Below are 12,326 nucleotides of genomic sequence, written 5' to 3'. Positions count from 1 at the left end.
GAAACAGAAGGCACACTGCACTTGTTGGCAGTAGGAAGGGAACCCAAGGACGGGGAGAGATGCATTTAAATTCATTTATTAAACTCTAAAAAAAATAAAACGATATTACAAAAACTGTATTGCTGCCTGGCCAAAAAAAAAAAAAAAATTTAAATCAGCCCATAAGAATAGAAGATCTTACATAATCACCATCTGCAGCTCCTAGTGTTTTAATGTTTTTGTGATGTTTCTAAGTGTTTTAATTGATGTATATCCAATCATATCCACTCTCTGTTCTGAACGCAGATTTTTAACCATCTCAGAGCCGTGAATTTATTTAGCCATCCCTGCACGCTCATCGGACGCCGTAGGTGGTTGATGGGTGTGCAAGGGTCTGGTTGAATCCGGATGTGGGTCACCCTTCCTCTCGCTGGGTTTCGTGGGGCTCTCGGATGGTTTCAGAGTGTCTGCCGGCCTCGGCGATGCTGTTACCGTGAACGCATCTCTGCGTGTCTGGGGCTGACTCCGCATCTAGACAGGACAGACGTGGGGTCAGGAGCTTGTCTTCGTGGGGGTGGGGCTTCCATGCTGCCTTCCGGGGGGGCGTGCCCCCCCCCCCCCCCCCCGATCTCTGGATGCCTCTTCCCTTACGTCTTGTCAGCGCTCGTGCCATCATCAGATTTTGACATCGTCATCTCTGGTGAAAAATAGTGTTTTGTTTCCTCCTTAATTGACACTGCTTTTTGAGTGAAGGTGAGTGGTCTTAAAATAGGCTTATCCGTCAGCTTGGCTTATTTTGCTGGGAACTGAGTCACCTCATTTTCTTGTCACATGGCTGCTCCTTGTCTTACTGATTGATGGACGAGGATGCTTTATGTTAGGAAAGTGAGCCTTGTGACATGTGAATGGCAGATATTTTTCCCTAGGTTATTTTTTGCTTTTGTTCTTTGTATTTCATTTCTTCTTTGGGGGCTTTTCTTAGTGTTTTCGTTGTTGTTGTCCGTTTTTGTTTAATGGTCTTTTCTCATAGGAGTTCCAGATTTGATGACTTAGAGTTCCCCTTTTTCAAAATTAAAAAAAAATTTTTTATCTCTTAATTGATTTATACTAGAGAAAAAGTTCATTTGTCTCAGCTCCCACCCCTGCCTCTTGGCAACCAGCAGTCTTTGCTTGTATGAGCTTGATTTTTTTTTTTTAAGATTGCACATGTAAGGGAAATCATATGGTATTTCTCTGGATAGACCTAGAGACCAATATATATATATTTTTGGCCTAGCTGTGGCATATGGACGTTCCCAGGCTAGGGCTTGAGTCAGAGCTGAAGCTGCTGGCCGACACCACAGCCACAGCAACACGGGATCTGAGCCGCGTCTGCAGCCTACACCACAGCTCACGGCAACGCCGGATCCTTAACCCACTGAGCGAGGCCAGGGATCGAACCCGTGTCCTCATGGAAACTATGTTGGGTTCTTAAACCATCGAGCTGCAACTGGAACTCCGCGATTATTTTTTCATCACTTTTTCTTCTGACTTTGTTTTGGCTTCAGAAGTTCTTTTTAACTATGACAACATTTGATCCACCAGACATTTACTCTTCCTTAGGCCACTGCTTTCACTGCATCCTCCTATGAGTTCTGGTTGTGCCGTGTTTTCATTTTCCTCATATCCTAGGTAGTTTGCTGTTTGTGTTTTAATTTCACCTTTGAGCCAAAAAAGAAAATCTTTACATTTCCAGGAGTTAGGGCTCTTGTCCTCTTATTGCCTAGTCTTGTTGTTTGCTTCGAGTCATCAGGTAATGTAATCTCCTGTTCCTACACGTTGGCATTCTTCTGTACTACTCGGACTAGTCCTTAGACCTAACTCTAAAACATTCTGCCCTTCGGAGCCCTTTCTATGTGCCAGGCACCAGGCCCATGCCATGGAACCTTCTCTTAAACTCACAGTCCTGCTGTAGGGAAGTAGCTATAAAGCTACCCTTTTATGAGTGAGAAAACTACTGACAAACAGGATAAGAAACTTTCTCAAGGCCCTTAAGTGTGGGGAGTTCCCTGGTGGCTCTGCAGGTTAAGGATCCAGAGTTGTCACTGCTGTGGCTCAGGTTTGCTCCCTGGCCCCAGATCTTTCACATCCTGTGGACATCGCAAAAAAAAAAAAAAAAAAGTGTGGAGTTCCCATTGTGGCTCAGGGGGTTAAGAACTTGAAATAGTGTTCGTGAGGAGGCAGGCTTGATCCCTGGCCTTGCCCAGTGGCTTAAGGATCTGGCGTTGCCACAAGCTACAGTGTAGGTTGCAGATGTGGCTCGGATCGGGCGTTGCTGTGGCTGTGGTGTAGGCCAGTGGCTGAAGCTCCGATTCGACCCCTAGCCTGGGAACTTCCATACGCCACCGGTGCGGCCCTAAAAAAGAAAATTTTTAAAAGGTGTGTTGGCCCAGAATTCCATCTTTTCTCACTCCTCTTCCTCCAAAGCCTTCACTTGTCACTGTTTTGCTGGATGGCTTCTTACCCAGAAAATACCAGCTTTTCTTTCCTCCCGCCCCCTTTCCCTCCCCGCCTCATCTTTTCCAGGCAGCGAGGGCATCGGGATCCGTAGGGGGCTTGACGCCACTTGGTCACGTGGATCACTGTCCCCACAGTTCACACTCACGGTGCCGACTCTGTGTCCGTGTCTGTTTGAAGCCCTTGACATGCATTGATTTCTTTAGTCTTCACCGTGGCTCTGAAGGTACCGTGAGTCCCATCTTACAGATGAGGAAACGGAGGCACAGAAAGCTTCACTGACTTGTCCAGGATCACACAGCTAGTAACCAGTGGAGCTGTGGACCGCCCAGATGTTCTGGTTCCAGAATCCATCCTGTTGAGAGGGGTCTGAGTTCAAACCCTTGGCGTGTCGGGAGAGGAGACACAGCTGCCTTCTTCACCTACACTGTTGCCCGAAGTTGCTGAAACACGTTCTCAGAATCAGGATCAACACTCTGGGAGTTCCGTGTTGGGTTTAGAGGGCGACGGCCCCCCGCGGTCAGGCCCAGGCTCTTGGTGGGAGCGCGTCTGCAGTGAGGAGCGAACTGTCTTCCCGCCGGTTCAGTCCTTCTCGGGATCAAGGGCCCAGTCGCTGGCCTTGGACCAAGGGCGCAATAAACCGAGCCCTTGATTTGGGTTCTGTGATAGTCAAGGCTTATGTCCCAGCTAATGGGGAGGTTTCCTGGGCGGGGGACGCTGAGCCAGGCCCTGGCGCGTGCGGGCGTAACTCCCCCCTCTTTCCTCCACTTGCGTATCTGACCCACACCACAGGGATCCCTCGGAAGAGTTAATCCGTTATCTCTGGGTTAGGGTTCGCTCGGGAGTTTTGAGCAAAGACGGGTGATGCCTCCTTCCCTCTGGGACCCCGTGGTGATCAGGAAGCTACGTGCTGACCAGGCTGTGCTTCTCCAGTCGTGACACGCACGTGAATCTCCTGAGACTCTTGTGAAAGTGACTTCGGATCCACTAGGTCTCAGGAGCATCCTGAGAGGGCGTTTCTAGCAGGCTCCCAGGGCGCAGTGATGCTGCTCGTCCCGGAGCTGTGCTCTCTGGAGCCAGGGCCCTGCGCCGCTGGGGCGCAGTCGTGATTGCAGTTACCGTACAGTCTGTTTTTTTCCTCCTTACAAAATGTTTCTAACATACGTACTCTGAGAGAGAAGACTGCCAGGGGTATCAAGATTGCATAGTGACGTTTGTTTCAGATCTCTCGCTCATGAAATAAAATGCTGCAGAAAGAGCTCACTCCTTCCCACCCACCTTTCTCCGTCTCCCGGGGTAACCACTAGCCTGGTATCGGCACGTCAAGCTCCGGTGCCTGTTTTTATACCATTGCTACACGTCAATGAGCCATGAAGCATCAGACACATTGTTCTGTGTTTCCGAATGGCATCCTGCTGCATCTACACACACACACACACACACACACACACGGAAGTGCTTTGCAAACATCGCTTCTTTAACCACACACACACACACACACACACGGAAGTGCTTTGCAAACATCTCTTCTTTAACCAGCACCAAGTTGCTTGAGACACATGTTTCAAGCAAGCAGTGTGAAATGAAACGACCGTCTTTAGAGGAGGCAGCATTTCGCAGGCTGGTGATAGAGCTGGGGGTCCTGGGACTACGCCGCCACCCCCCCCCCCCACCATACGTACACTCTTGCTGAGAAACCCCCTTCCCAAGTTGTTGGCGTCTGGAGTCAAGCTCGGGTGGACACCGAAGCCAGTCTCTCTCGGCGCTTTTTTGCCCCCGTCTTTCACGCTGTGTCTCCTCCCCCCACTCCAACTTTCCAGTGGCTTCCACTGCCCCAGGGAGAGGAGGGGCTCTGGTCGCGGGGTGCAGGTGGGAGCGGGCGGCCACAGTGGGGGCAGGACGCAGCGTGACGGTGGCATTGGCCCTTTCCAGGAGATGATCTCATGCGCTGCGTGGATCTCTACAACCAGGCCCAGTCCAAGTGGTTTGAAGAGATGGTGACCACCACGCTGGTGAGTGACCAGAGACGCGGGAGCCTGTCCATGCAGGGGCGGCCGCGCGGGAAGCCCTGGGTGGGTGCTGGTGGACATGTGGGCCACGTAGCGGAGGTGTCCGCAGAGCTGCTCATTAGATCTGCTCTGATGTTGGGACCAGGACCCCGGCTGCGGACCAGAGCCTTGTTCTGGCAGTTCCCGGCTGTGTGAACACAGGCAACGACTGGCCCTAGGGAATCAGGGTCAACCGAGTAGATGGGGGTCCCTTTAGAAGAATATAACCCAAGTGGTAGGAAGCACGAGCCTTCCCACCACCAGAGGGTCATGGGTCCGAGATAGGAGAGCCTTGCGAGGTGCGAGGACTAGCTCGGCTGGGGCAGCAGAGTAGGAGCCCGGGGGGCGGGGGGGGGGGTGCCTCTGACCAAGGGCTGGGGGACAGGCACAGACCTTTTTGCTCCTATTTGCTGTGACATCAGCGCCCACTGAGTGGGACCGGGACGTGGGATGGGCACTTGGAACCTTTGGCCAGATGAGAGAGGGGACATCATGCCAGGTGCTTATGCCATCCCTCTGCCCCAAGCCACCCCCGTCCATCTGTCCATCCAGTGTGGGGCTAACCCTCTGCCTTCCCCAGCTGCCAGCGCCCAGAGCAGATTAGAGGCCTCACCCAGGGCCCATGACCTGGTTTTCCTCCTGGTTATCTCCTAATTAAGCTGCCGGCTTTACTGCCCAGCTCCCTGGTTAATCACCTGGGCAGTGACCTAGTTGTGCACAGAGTAACAACCCGATCCCCTAAATTCCAAAGATGCAGGAGCCAAAGGGTGTGCCCTCTCCGCTCTTGCTGTGACCGTGGCCACCCCGCGCCTGGCCCTCAGCCCTCGGGGTAAACAGAGGAGGCGAGGCCACTCAGCAGAGGCCAGGGACAAAGCTCCTAGAGTTTGAGGCGCAGGAGCTCCTGCACGTGTTCAGTTTGTCCACCCTGTCGGGTCTCGCTGGGGCTGCACAGAATCATGGGATGGACAGGGCGTTGGGGGTCAGTAGCTGCAACCTCCTAGATTTAGAGGTCCTGCTGTACAGCACGGGGACTCCGTCTAGTTTCTTGGGCTAGAACACGACGGAAGACAGCATGAGGAAGAGAGTGTCTGCATATGGTCACTGAGTCTGTACGCTGTACAGCAGAAATTGACGCAACACGATAAATTAGCCATAACCTAAAAAATAAGTAAAGTAAAAATAGAGCGGACGCTGGTGCAAACCCCATTCCTCGCATCATTCTCTCACGTTGGGCAAGCGACGTTACCCCTCTAGGTGTTAATCCCCGCGTGTGGTGAGACACCACCTCTCTCTCAAGGCGATGATGGGGACAGTTAAGGTGCAAGGTCGGAGCGCCCACCGTGCCTGCGGAACAGGGTTCAGCAAACAGCAGCCCCTGCACCAGCAGCTGCAGCTTCTCCCCAGAGCTGGGGCGGGTCCCCGGCAGACCCCAGTGGCTCAGCCGGGAGCAGGTGTGAGCAGGTGGCGTCTGGGTGTTGTGTGCGGAGTGGTCCGGGCCGAGGGCTGAGAAGGGCCCCAGGGCCGGAGGGACAGGGGCTTCTGGTGGTTTCCTCCTGTGCAGGAGCTGGAGCGGCTGGAGGTGGAGAGGGTGGAGATGATCCGGCAGCATCTGTGCCAGTACACGCAGCTGCGGCACGAGACGGACATGTTCAACCAGAGCGTGAGTCCCCGGCCCGGGGAGGGGGCCCCGGGGGAGGCCTGCCCCGCGGAGGCAGGCTGAGGAGCTGCCACCGGCGAGGGTGTCCCCAAGGTGGGCAGGGGCTCGGGCCCGCGGGCGACCTCTTGGGACGGCCGTGCCGGTGACCCTGGACGGCCGTGTAAATCCACGCCGAGCGCGTGATGTCGCTGCTGCCCCCACGAGCTCTTCTCCTGAAGACGGAGACACTCCCGATAGTGAAGATAGCTGAGGACGCCATTGCCTCCCTGGTGGATTCCATACCATTCTAGAAATGTCCAAAAATAGCTAACGCTCCGGTTCCCTTGGGCCTGTTCTCAGGTGGCAGATGTGGGAGGGAGGGAGGAAGCCGTCACAGACCCAGAGCCCTTGAGGCCCCCTGCCTGTTCGTCCGCCCCTGGGGTCTGGAGGGTCACGTGCCCGAGTGCCGCAGAGCAGGGGAGGGAGCTCCAGGCCCCCGTTCTCCCAGCGCCCCCATCTGTCCCTCGCCCGGGGTTTCCCTGGGGCGCCACCCCTGCGGGGGACACCAGGGTGTGAGCAGCGTGCCTCAGAGGACGTGTCCCTGGCACGGCCGCCGCCTCTGACAGCCTCCCCTGTTCTCTATCCCTTGCAGACAGTCGAGCCTGTGGACCAACTGCTCCGAAAGGTGGACCCCGCCAAGGACAGGGAGCTGTGGGTCAGAGAGCACAAGACGGGCAACATTCGCCCTGTGGACATGGAGATCTAGCCGCGTGGCCGGGGTCCTGCTGAGGAGGGGCTGCGGGTCCCACGGAGAGGAGGTGGCAGTCCCGCCAGGGGCGGGGGGGCTGCTGCCGCGCGGAGCTGCCCTCCCACCCACTCCCCTGGTCCCTCAAGGAGAGGGGATGGGGCCGCCAGGAGGGCGGCCCCGACGGCCTGTGAGGAGCTCCCCAGTGTCCCGGGCCAAGAAGGCGGACCCACAGCCCTGCCCTTGTCCCTGAGGCAGAAGCCCCTCACTGCCCCCCCAGTTCTACGCCATGCTTGCCACTCTGAGAACAGACTGAGGCTGGAACTCTGTGGCCCCTGCTGAGCCCCAGAGGCCCCTCCCCACCCAGAGCCAGCTGGGTCGCACACCCCTGGAAGCCCCAAGGCCCTTCCTCCAACTGGTCCCCTGTCTCCAGGGCTTTGGAGGGGCAGGGAGGGGGGTCTCTGTCTCCAAGCCAAGCATCAGGATCAGCATCGTGGATAGAAGGTACCCTTCAGCTTAGCAGCCTGCGCCCAGAATCCTTTGCGGCCCTCCCTCTTTAGTTTCTTTCCCATTGCATCCTGGGCCCCCACATTCTGGCTCTTCTCTGCTCCTGTTTATCACCAGGAGTCTTGGGGAGAAGGCCGAGCTCCTGTTTGCCCAGACGGACCCTGCCTGGAGAGGTCAGGATGGAACTACCTCATTCAGCAGATTAGCCCCGAGTCGGAGCACGGAATCGTGTCTCCTGTTAGATCAGGCCTTCTCTGTCAAGTGTCCCCTCTGGCAACTCACTCCTCCCGCCCTCGCGCATCCCCAGGGCCTGGGTCAGTCCCACAAGGGAGATGGGTCGGGGCAGGCCTGTCCACCCAACCCCCCTGCCCCCCAGATGGCTTCACCCGCTTGTGCACCGTGAGTTGGGACCACTGTCCCTCGTATGGCTTTCACAGGCAGGCACGGTACAGGCGTTGCAGACCCTCGTGGCCATAGTATGTGTCACCATCCAGGCAGCCCGCCCCCTCGGCCCCTCAGCTTCCTCTGCACGGTCCAGAGCCCTGCACGGAGCCCGTGCTTGGTGCTGGTACCACGCTGCCCTTTCCCATCTCCCGGGGGAGAGCCTGGGCTGAGTGTGACCTGGGAAGCTCTCAGCACTGCCACTGGGTCCTCCCTTATCACGTCCCCCCTTCAACGTGACATGTTGAGAATCAGCTCGAGGGGCCCCGGAAGAGGAGGCGGCTGAAGGAGGCCACGCGGCTCGCAAGGCGCAGATCCCAGCCTGGAACCCAGGCCCTGAGGTCCCATCTTTCTTGGTCATCTTTCCCACTGATTATCTGCAGTTTACAGGACCCACAGGTCTCTCCTAAGGGCCGAAGTCTAAGAGCACAACTCAGTAGGTTTTTCTTTCTGACGTGCATGCTGGTCACCGGTGACTCGTTGATCTGGAATCTTTCGGCCCCTCTTTCATTGAGGTCAGAAAGGCACCCTCGTGGTTATAGGAGAAAGATGCCCCATATCCTAAAGCAAACCAAGCTTTTTTTTTCCCCTTACTGAAACCTCCCAACCGAAAAGGTCAGTGCAAAGACGTCCCCAGCATGAAGGCCAGCGGGACAGCTCTGTATCAGGTACAGAGACCCCTCCTTCCAGTCTGGGGTGGGGCCGTGACACCAGCCACCAGTTTGGGGATATCGTTTCTTGGTTTCTTTATATATATATATATATATATATAAAAGGTGCTAGCAGTACTTGCTTCGTGGCTTCGTCAACTGATTTGTGGATGATTTTCTAACATTCGAAGCCGACAGCCTTGTTGTTTAACACGGATATTTTGAGCGTGATGTGGCTCATTGCTTTTGTTTCCTCATCTCCATCTGAGGCTGCCAGCGTCTTCTGTTCTTCCCCGAGGCTCTTCCAGAGTCGCCCCAGCTGGCCCAGAGGCGGAGGCGGGGGCCAGTGTTTTTTCTGAAGTCGTTCTTTCCCCCACCTGAGGTCTCACAAGCCCCTCCGCACGCTTTTACTCCCGCCTTTATTGGCTCATCAAGCATTTAAGCCCAGCCTGGGCAGCGTGCTGCCACCTGGCCCCCGCATCACGGAAGCCCCCGGTCTCTTCCTTTGCACAGACGTGTCTTTTCTCCAGGGGTCTTCAGGTCCGTGACCTGGGCGTTCACATACAGGTTCTCTTCTGCGGAACTGAGGTTTGCAAAGACACGATCTGTTGTGCTGAGAGCCCTCCCTCCCCTCATTCATTCTTTTATCCAGCAGACACCTGAGGCAAGCCAGGCATTGCGCGGGTCTGGGAATGTAGCTGTGGACAGGCACCCCCCACCCCTGTCCCACACCCCCTCTCTGTGCTCCGTGTGGACAGGAGGGTGTTCGGGTCCTTCTGGAGGAAGGACTGTGGGCGCCTGTGGTCATCGCAAGCTGCCATCATGTGGCCGCTACCCAAGGATGGAAAAGCTGGGCAGCAACAAGTTTAATAACATGGTCGCCAGACACCCACCGTCTGGTCCTGCATCCAGCTTTAATTTCAGAGGTTTCTTTTGTTTTAAATCACTCTCTCCACTTTACAAAGAGCAAGGATGAAGCCTAGGGGTGGCTGGTGAGATCCGTGAAAGGAGCAGCAGGGCTGGGGCTGAAGGCCAGGCCCCTGTTCCTAGGTTAGCGGGGCTCCGGCTGCAGGTGAGGCCAAGGTCCAGAGAAAGCCTGGAATGCCTGAATGCGTGCTTCAGACCAGCGCTCTGTTCTCGTGGTTGGTTTGGTTGTGGTTTCGTTTTGGTGTTAAGGTTACAGGAGGACATGCCTGGCTCTGTGCCCAGTCGCTCCAGATTATTCTTCAGGACATCCATTGCTTCCTTTCTGAGAACAGGTGAGCCCTGTTCTACCTGCCTCTACCCGGGAGATGCAGGTGGGCATGCTGCGTTTTGTCTGTGAAAATCTGAGTTTAAAAAAAAAAAAAATCTCGATGACAAAAGTGAGCTGCCACAACAACGTCCAGGGAGAGCTCCCTGTTCCTCCCCACGGGTTCTGCTGCTTTTGAGCAGCATCGTAAAGACAGCTGCCCCAGGGAGGTTCTGCCCAGGGGACCCCCTTGAGGCCGCCCCCGCAATCTGTCGGCCGGGGTGGGGATGGGGACACGGAGGGGGAGGATTTTTGCGGTAGGAGCGGCTTCTGTCCTGCCTGGGGATGATTAACGGTGGAAGCAAAGAGAGAAACCCGTATACGCGTTCAGGAACCAGGGGTCTGTTTCTCTTCCCTTTGTGGAAACCAGTCAATTACTAGAGGCGCAGACGGGTGTGCAGAAAGCTTGGTGGAGCCAAAGTCCCTTCTTGGAAACACAAGCCGTAAAATTCAAAGGGTGTCAAAGACTTGGGCTATTTTAAGTGGTTCTACTGCCAGCTGTGAGCGGCCTTGACAGGGTCAATGCTGCATAACCCTTGAGTGTTTCCACAGGGTTCTTTCTGCAGCCCTGCTGGTGACCAGGTAGGCAGGGAAGACACGGGGCAGGGGTTAAGTGAGGCACAGCTGAGCCGCGCGCGTCTAGCCAGCATTCCGTCTTTGCCCCCATCACGCTTCGCACCCCTGTGACACCTACTGCCTTTCCTTTTCCCGGCTTTACTGAGATGGTGGACACACGGTTCTTGCCATAACAGTAAGATTCACCCTGTTGAAGTGCATGGCTCAGTAGGTTTTGACAAACTGATGTAGTCTCGAAACCACCACCCAAACCAACAAAATATTTCCATCCCTCCAAAGAAATCCCCTCAAGCTCTTCAGCTGTCAACCCCCTGCTCCCACCCCGGTGTCTGGCAACCGCTGATGGATCTTCTGCAGATGTGCCTTTTCTAGAATGTCACGGAAGTGGAGTCGCACTGCTGTGGCCCCCGCAGTCTGTCCCGCCGCACCCCCGCGTAGTGTCCGTTGCACGTCCTTCCTTTTCAAAGGGCTTGTTTGGCCCTAGAGTTCCGGGGCCAGGGTCTTCTGCTTGTTTGCACGGCTCCTTCCAGCCAGCTGCGCCCACAGGTAGTTCTTGGGGTTCACACTTGCTTTTTGGGTTCGTTCTTGGTTTTCGGTAATGCAGAAGGCGGCTCAGGATTGCAGGGAGCGGCAGGCAGGGTCTCCGGTGCCTTCCTCTTCCGCTATACCCTGAAGTTTGCATCCCAGCTGGCAGATCTGCTGGTCCTGGGGGACCCTCGCTTCAGCTCCTCCAGTCCTGACTGTTAGTTGAGTGTCGGGGCCTGGAAGGTGGATGGAGGGAGCGGCGATGGGGAGGCAGACCCCCTGGGCCCGTCACCACCCTTTCCTGGGCCTCTGTTCCTCCATCTACAGGCGGAAAGTGTTGGCTCCAGGTGGTCTCCAGGCTCCTGCCATCTTCAGCTACTGCCGTCTGTCTCCTCCTCCTCACTTTCCGTCTTGTACCCTGTGCCCATGTCGAGTCCGATCTGGGTCCCGTTGGCGCGGCTGTGCGTGGCGTTGCCTAAAAGCCTCATGAGAGATACCCGGTGCTTCTCTGTTCAGATGCAAAAATTTCAGCATTTCCTGAGCTGTTGAGAATGAGGTAGTTCCTCCCCAGACCCCTAAAGAAAGCCGAAGTCACTGCCCTTGGAGCCTCATCCACAGTCTTTGATAACGTGTCCTCAAGGTCACGTCCAAGGAGCAAAACCAGGCACGAAGACAGAGCGCACCATTCCCGTTCTTGTCGCGCCCTTGCTTACCTGGCCCGAGCCTCCGCCTTCTGGGTGGCGTCAGGTGGTGGCAGAGAGAGGACCACACCCCACTGAAGCTGGCCAGGCTCTGGGCGTGACCCCGAAGGTGACAACCCCGCTAAGCCATGTCTTTCTTGAGTGGACCCTGCTCAGTGAAAGGGGAGCCCCAGAAGGCACCAGGCCTCTCTGCCAGCACATGGGAGACATTTTGGGGTCCCAGCCAGGCGAAGGTGCAGGTCTCGGAGCCCGAGTCACAGGATCCCGGGCTGCCAGGATGCTCCTGGGTTGCATTTTGCTGGGGGAGGGGCTCTCCACATCCCCCCGCTGGAGTGTTCTTTCTGACAGGCCTTTCCCGAAGGTGAGGGACCCGACTCCTTCCTGGTGTGAATGAGAATAAGCCAGGTGCCCAAAACCGAGGGAACGTTCCCTCCCCACCCCCACCCCCCAGGCGCTGGGGCGCGGCCGTAGGGGAGGAGCCTTTGTGGGAGAGTTGTGATGGGCTGGGGTCTCTCCGCTGTTCGGGGGAGCTGACCCTTTGTGTTGGGGGGTATTGCCAGTGGGACTGTGGTGGGGGAATGCAGGGGCTCCGCCGCACGGGGGCTCTCATGGGGACGAAGAAGGAAAGCGTGTGGTAACAGAGCAAGAGCACTGGACTGGCTCCGCTCTGCTGTCGCATCTGTCCTGTAACCGGAAGGTCAGTCACATCCCCTCCTGGGAGGGATGTGCTT

At 56.2% G+C, this 12,326-nt stretch overlaps 1 protein-coding gene across 5 annotated transcripts in view; it reads left to right on the top strand.

Annotated features, from left to right (window-relative positions):
• The window catches only part of GAS7 (growth arrest specific 7), a 219,529-nt gene extending 210,911 nt beyond the window's left edge, over nt 1-8,618 (top strand). For all 5 annotated transcript variants that reach the window (XM_047757250.1, XM_047757249.1, XM_047757253.1 and 2 more), the window contains exons 12-14: nt 4,408-4,487; nt 6,085-6,183; nt 6,812-8,618. In XM_047757250.1, coding sequence (XP_047613206.1) covers nt 4,408-4,487; nt 6,085-6,183; nt 6,812-6,925 — 293 coding nt within the window. In that variant the 3' untranslated portion in view covers nt 6,926-8,618. The remainder of the gene's footprint in view (nt 1-4,407; nt 4,488-6,084; nt 6,184-6,811) is intronic.
• The last annotated feature ends 3,708 nt before the right edge of the window (nt 8,619-12,326 follow it).

The sequence above is a fragment of the Phacochoerus africanus genome, chromosome 14 (genome assembly GCF_016906955.1).
Source record: "Phacochoerus africanus isolate WHEZ1 chromosome 14, ROS_Pafr_v1, whole genome shotgun sequence".
Classification (NCBI taxonomy): Eukaryota; Metazoa; Chordata; class Mammalia; order Artiodactyla; family Suidae; genus Phacochoerus; species Phacochoerus africanus.
This window is presented reverse-complemented; position numbering and strand designations above follow the sequence as displayed.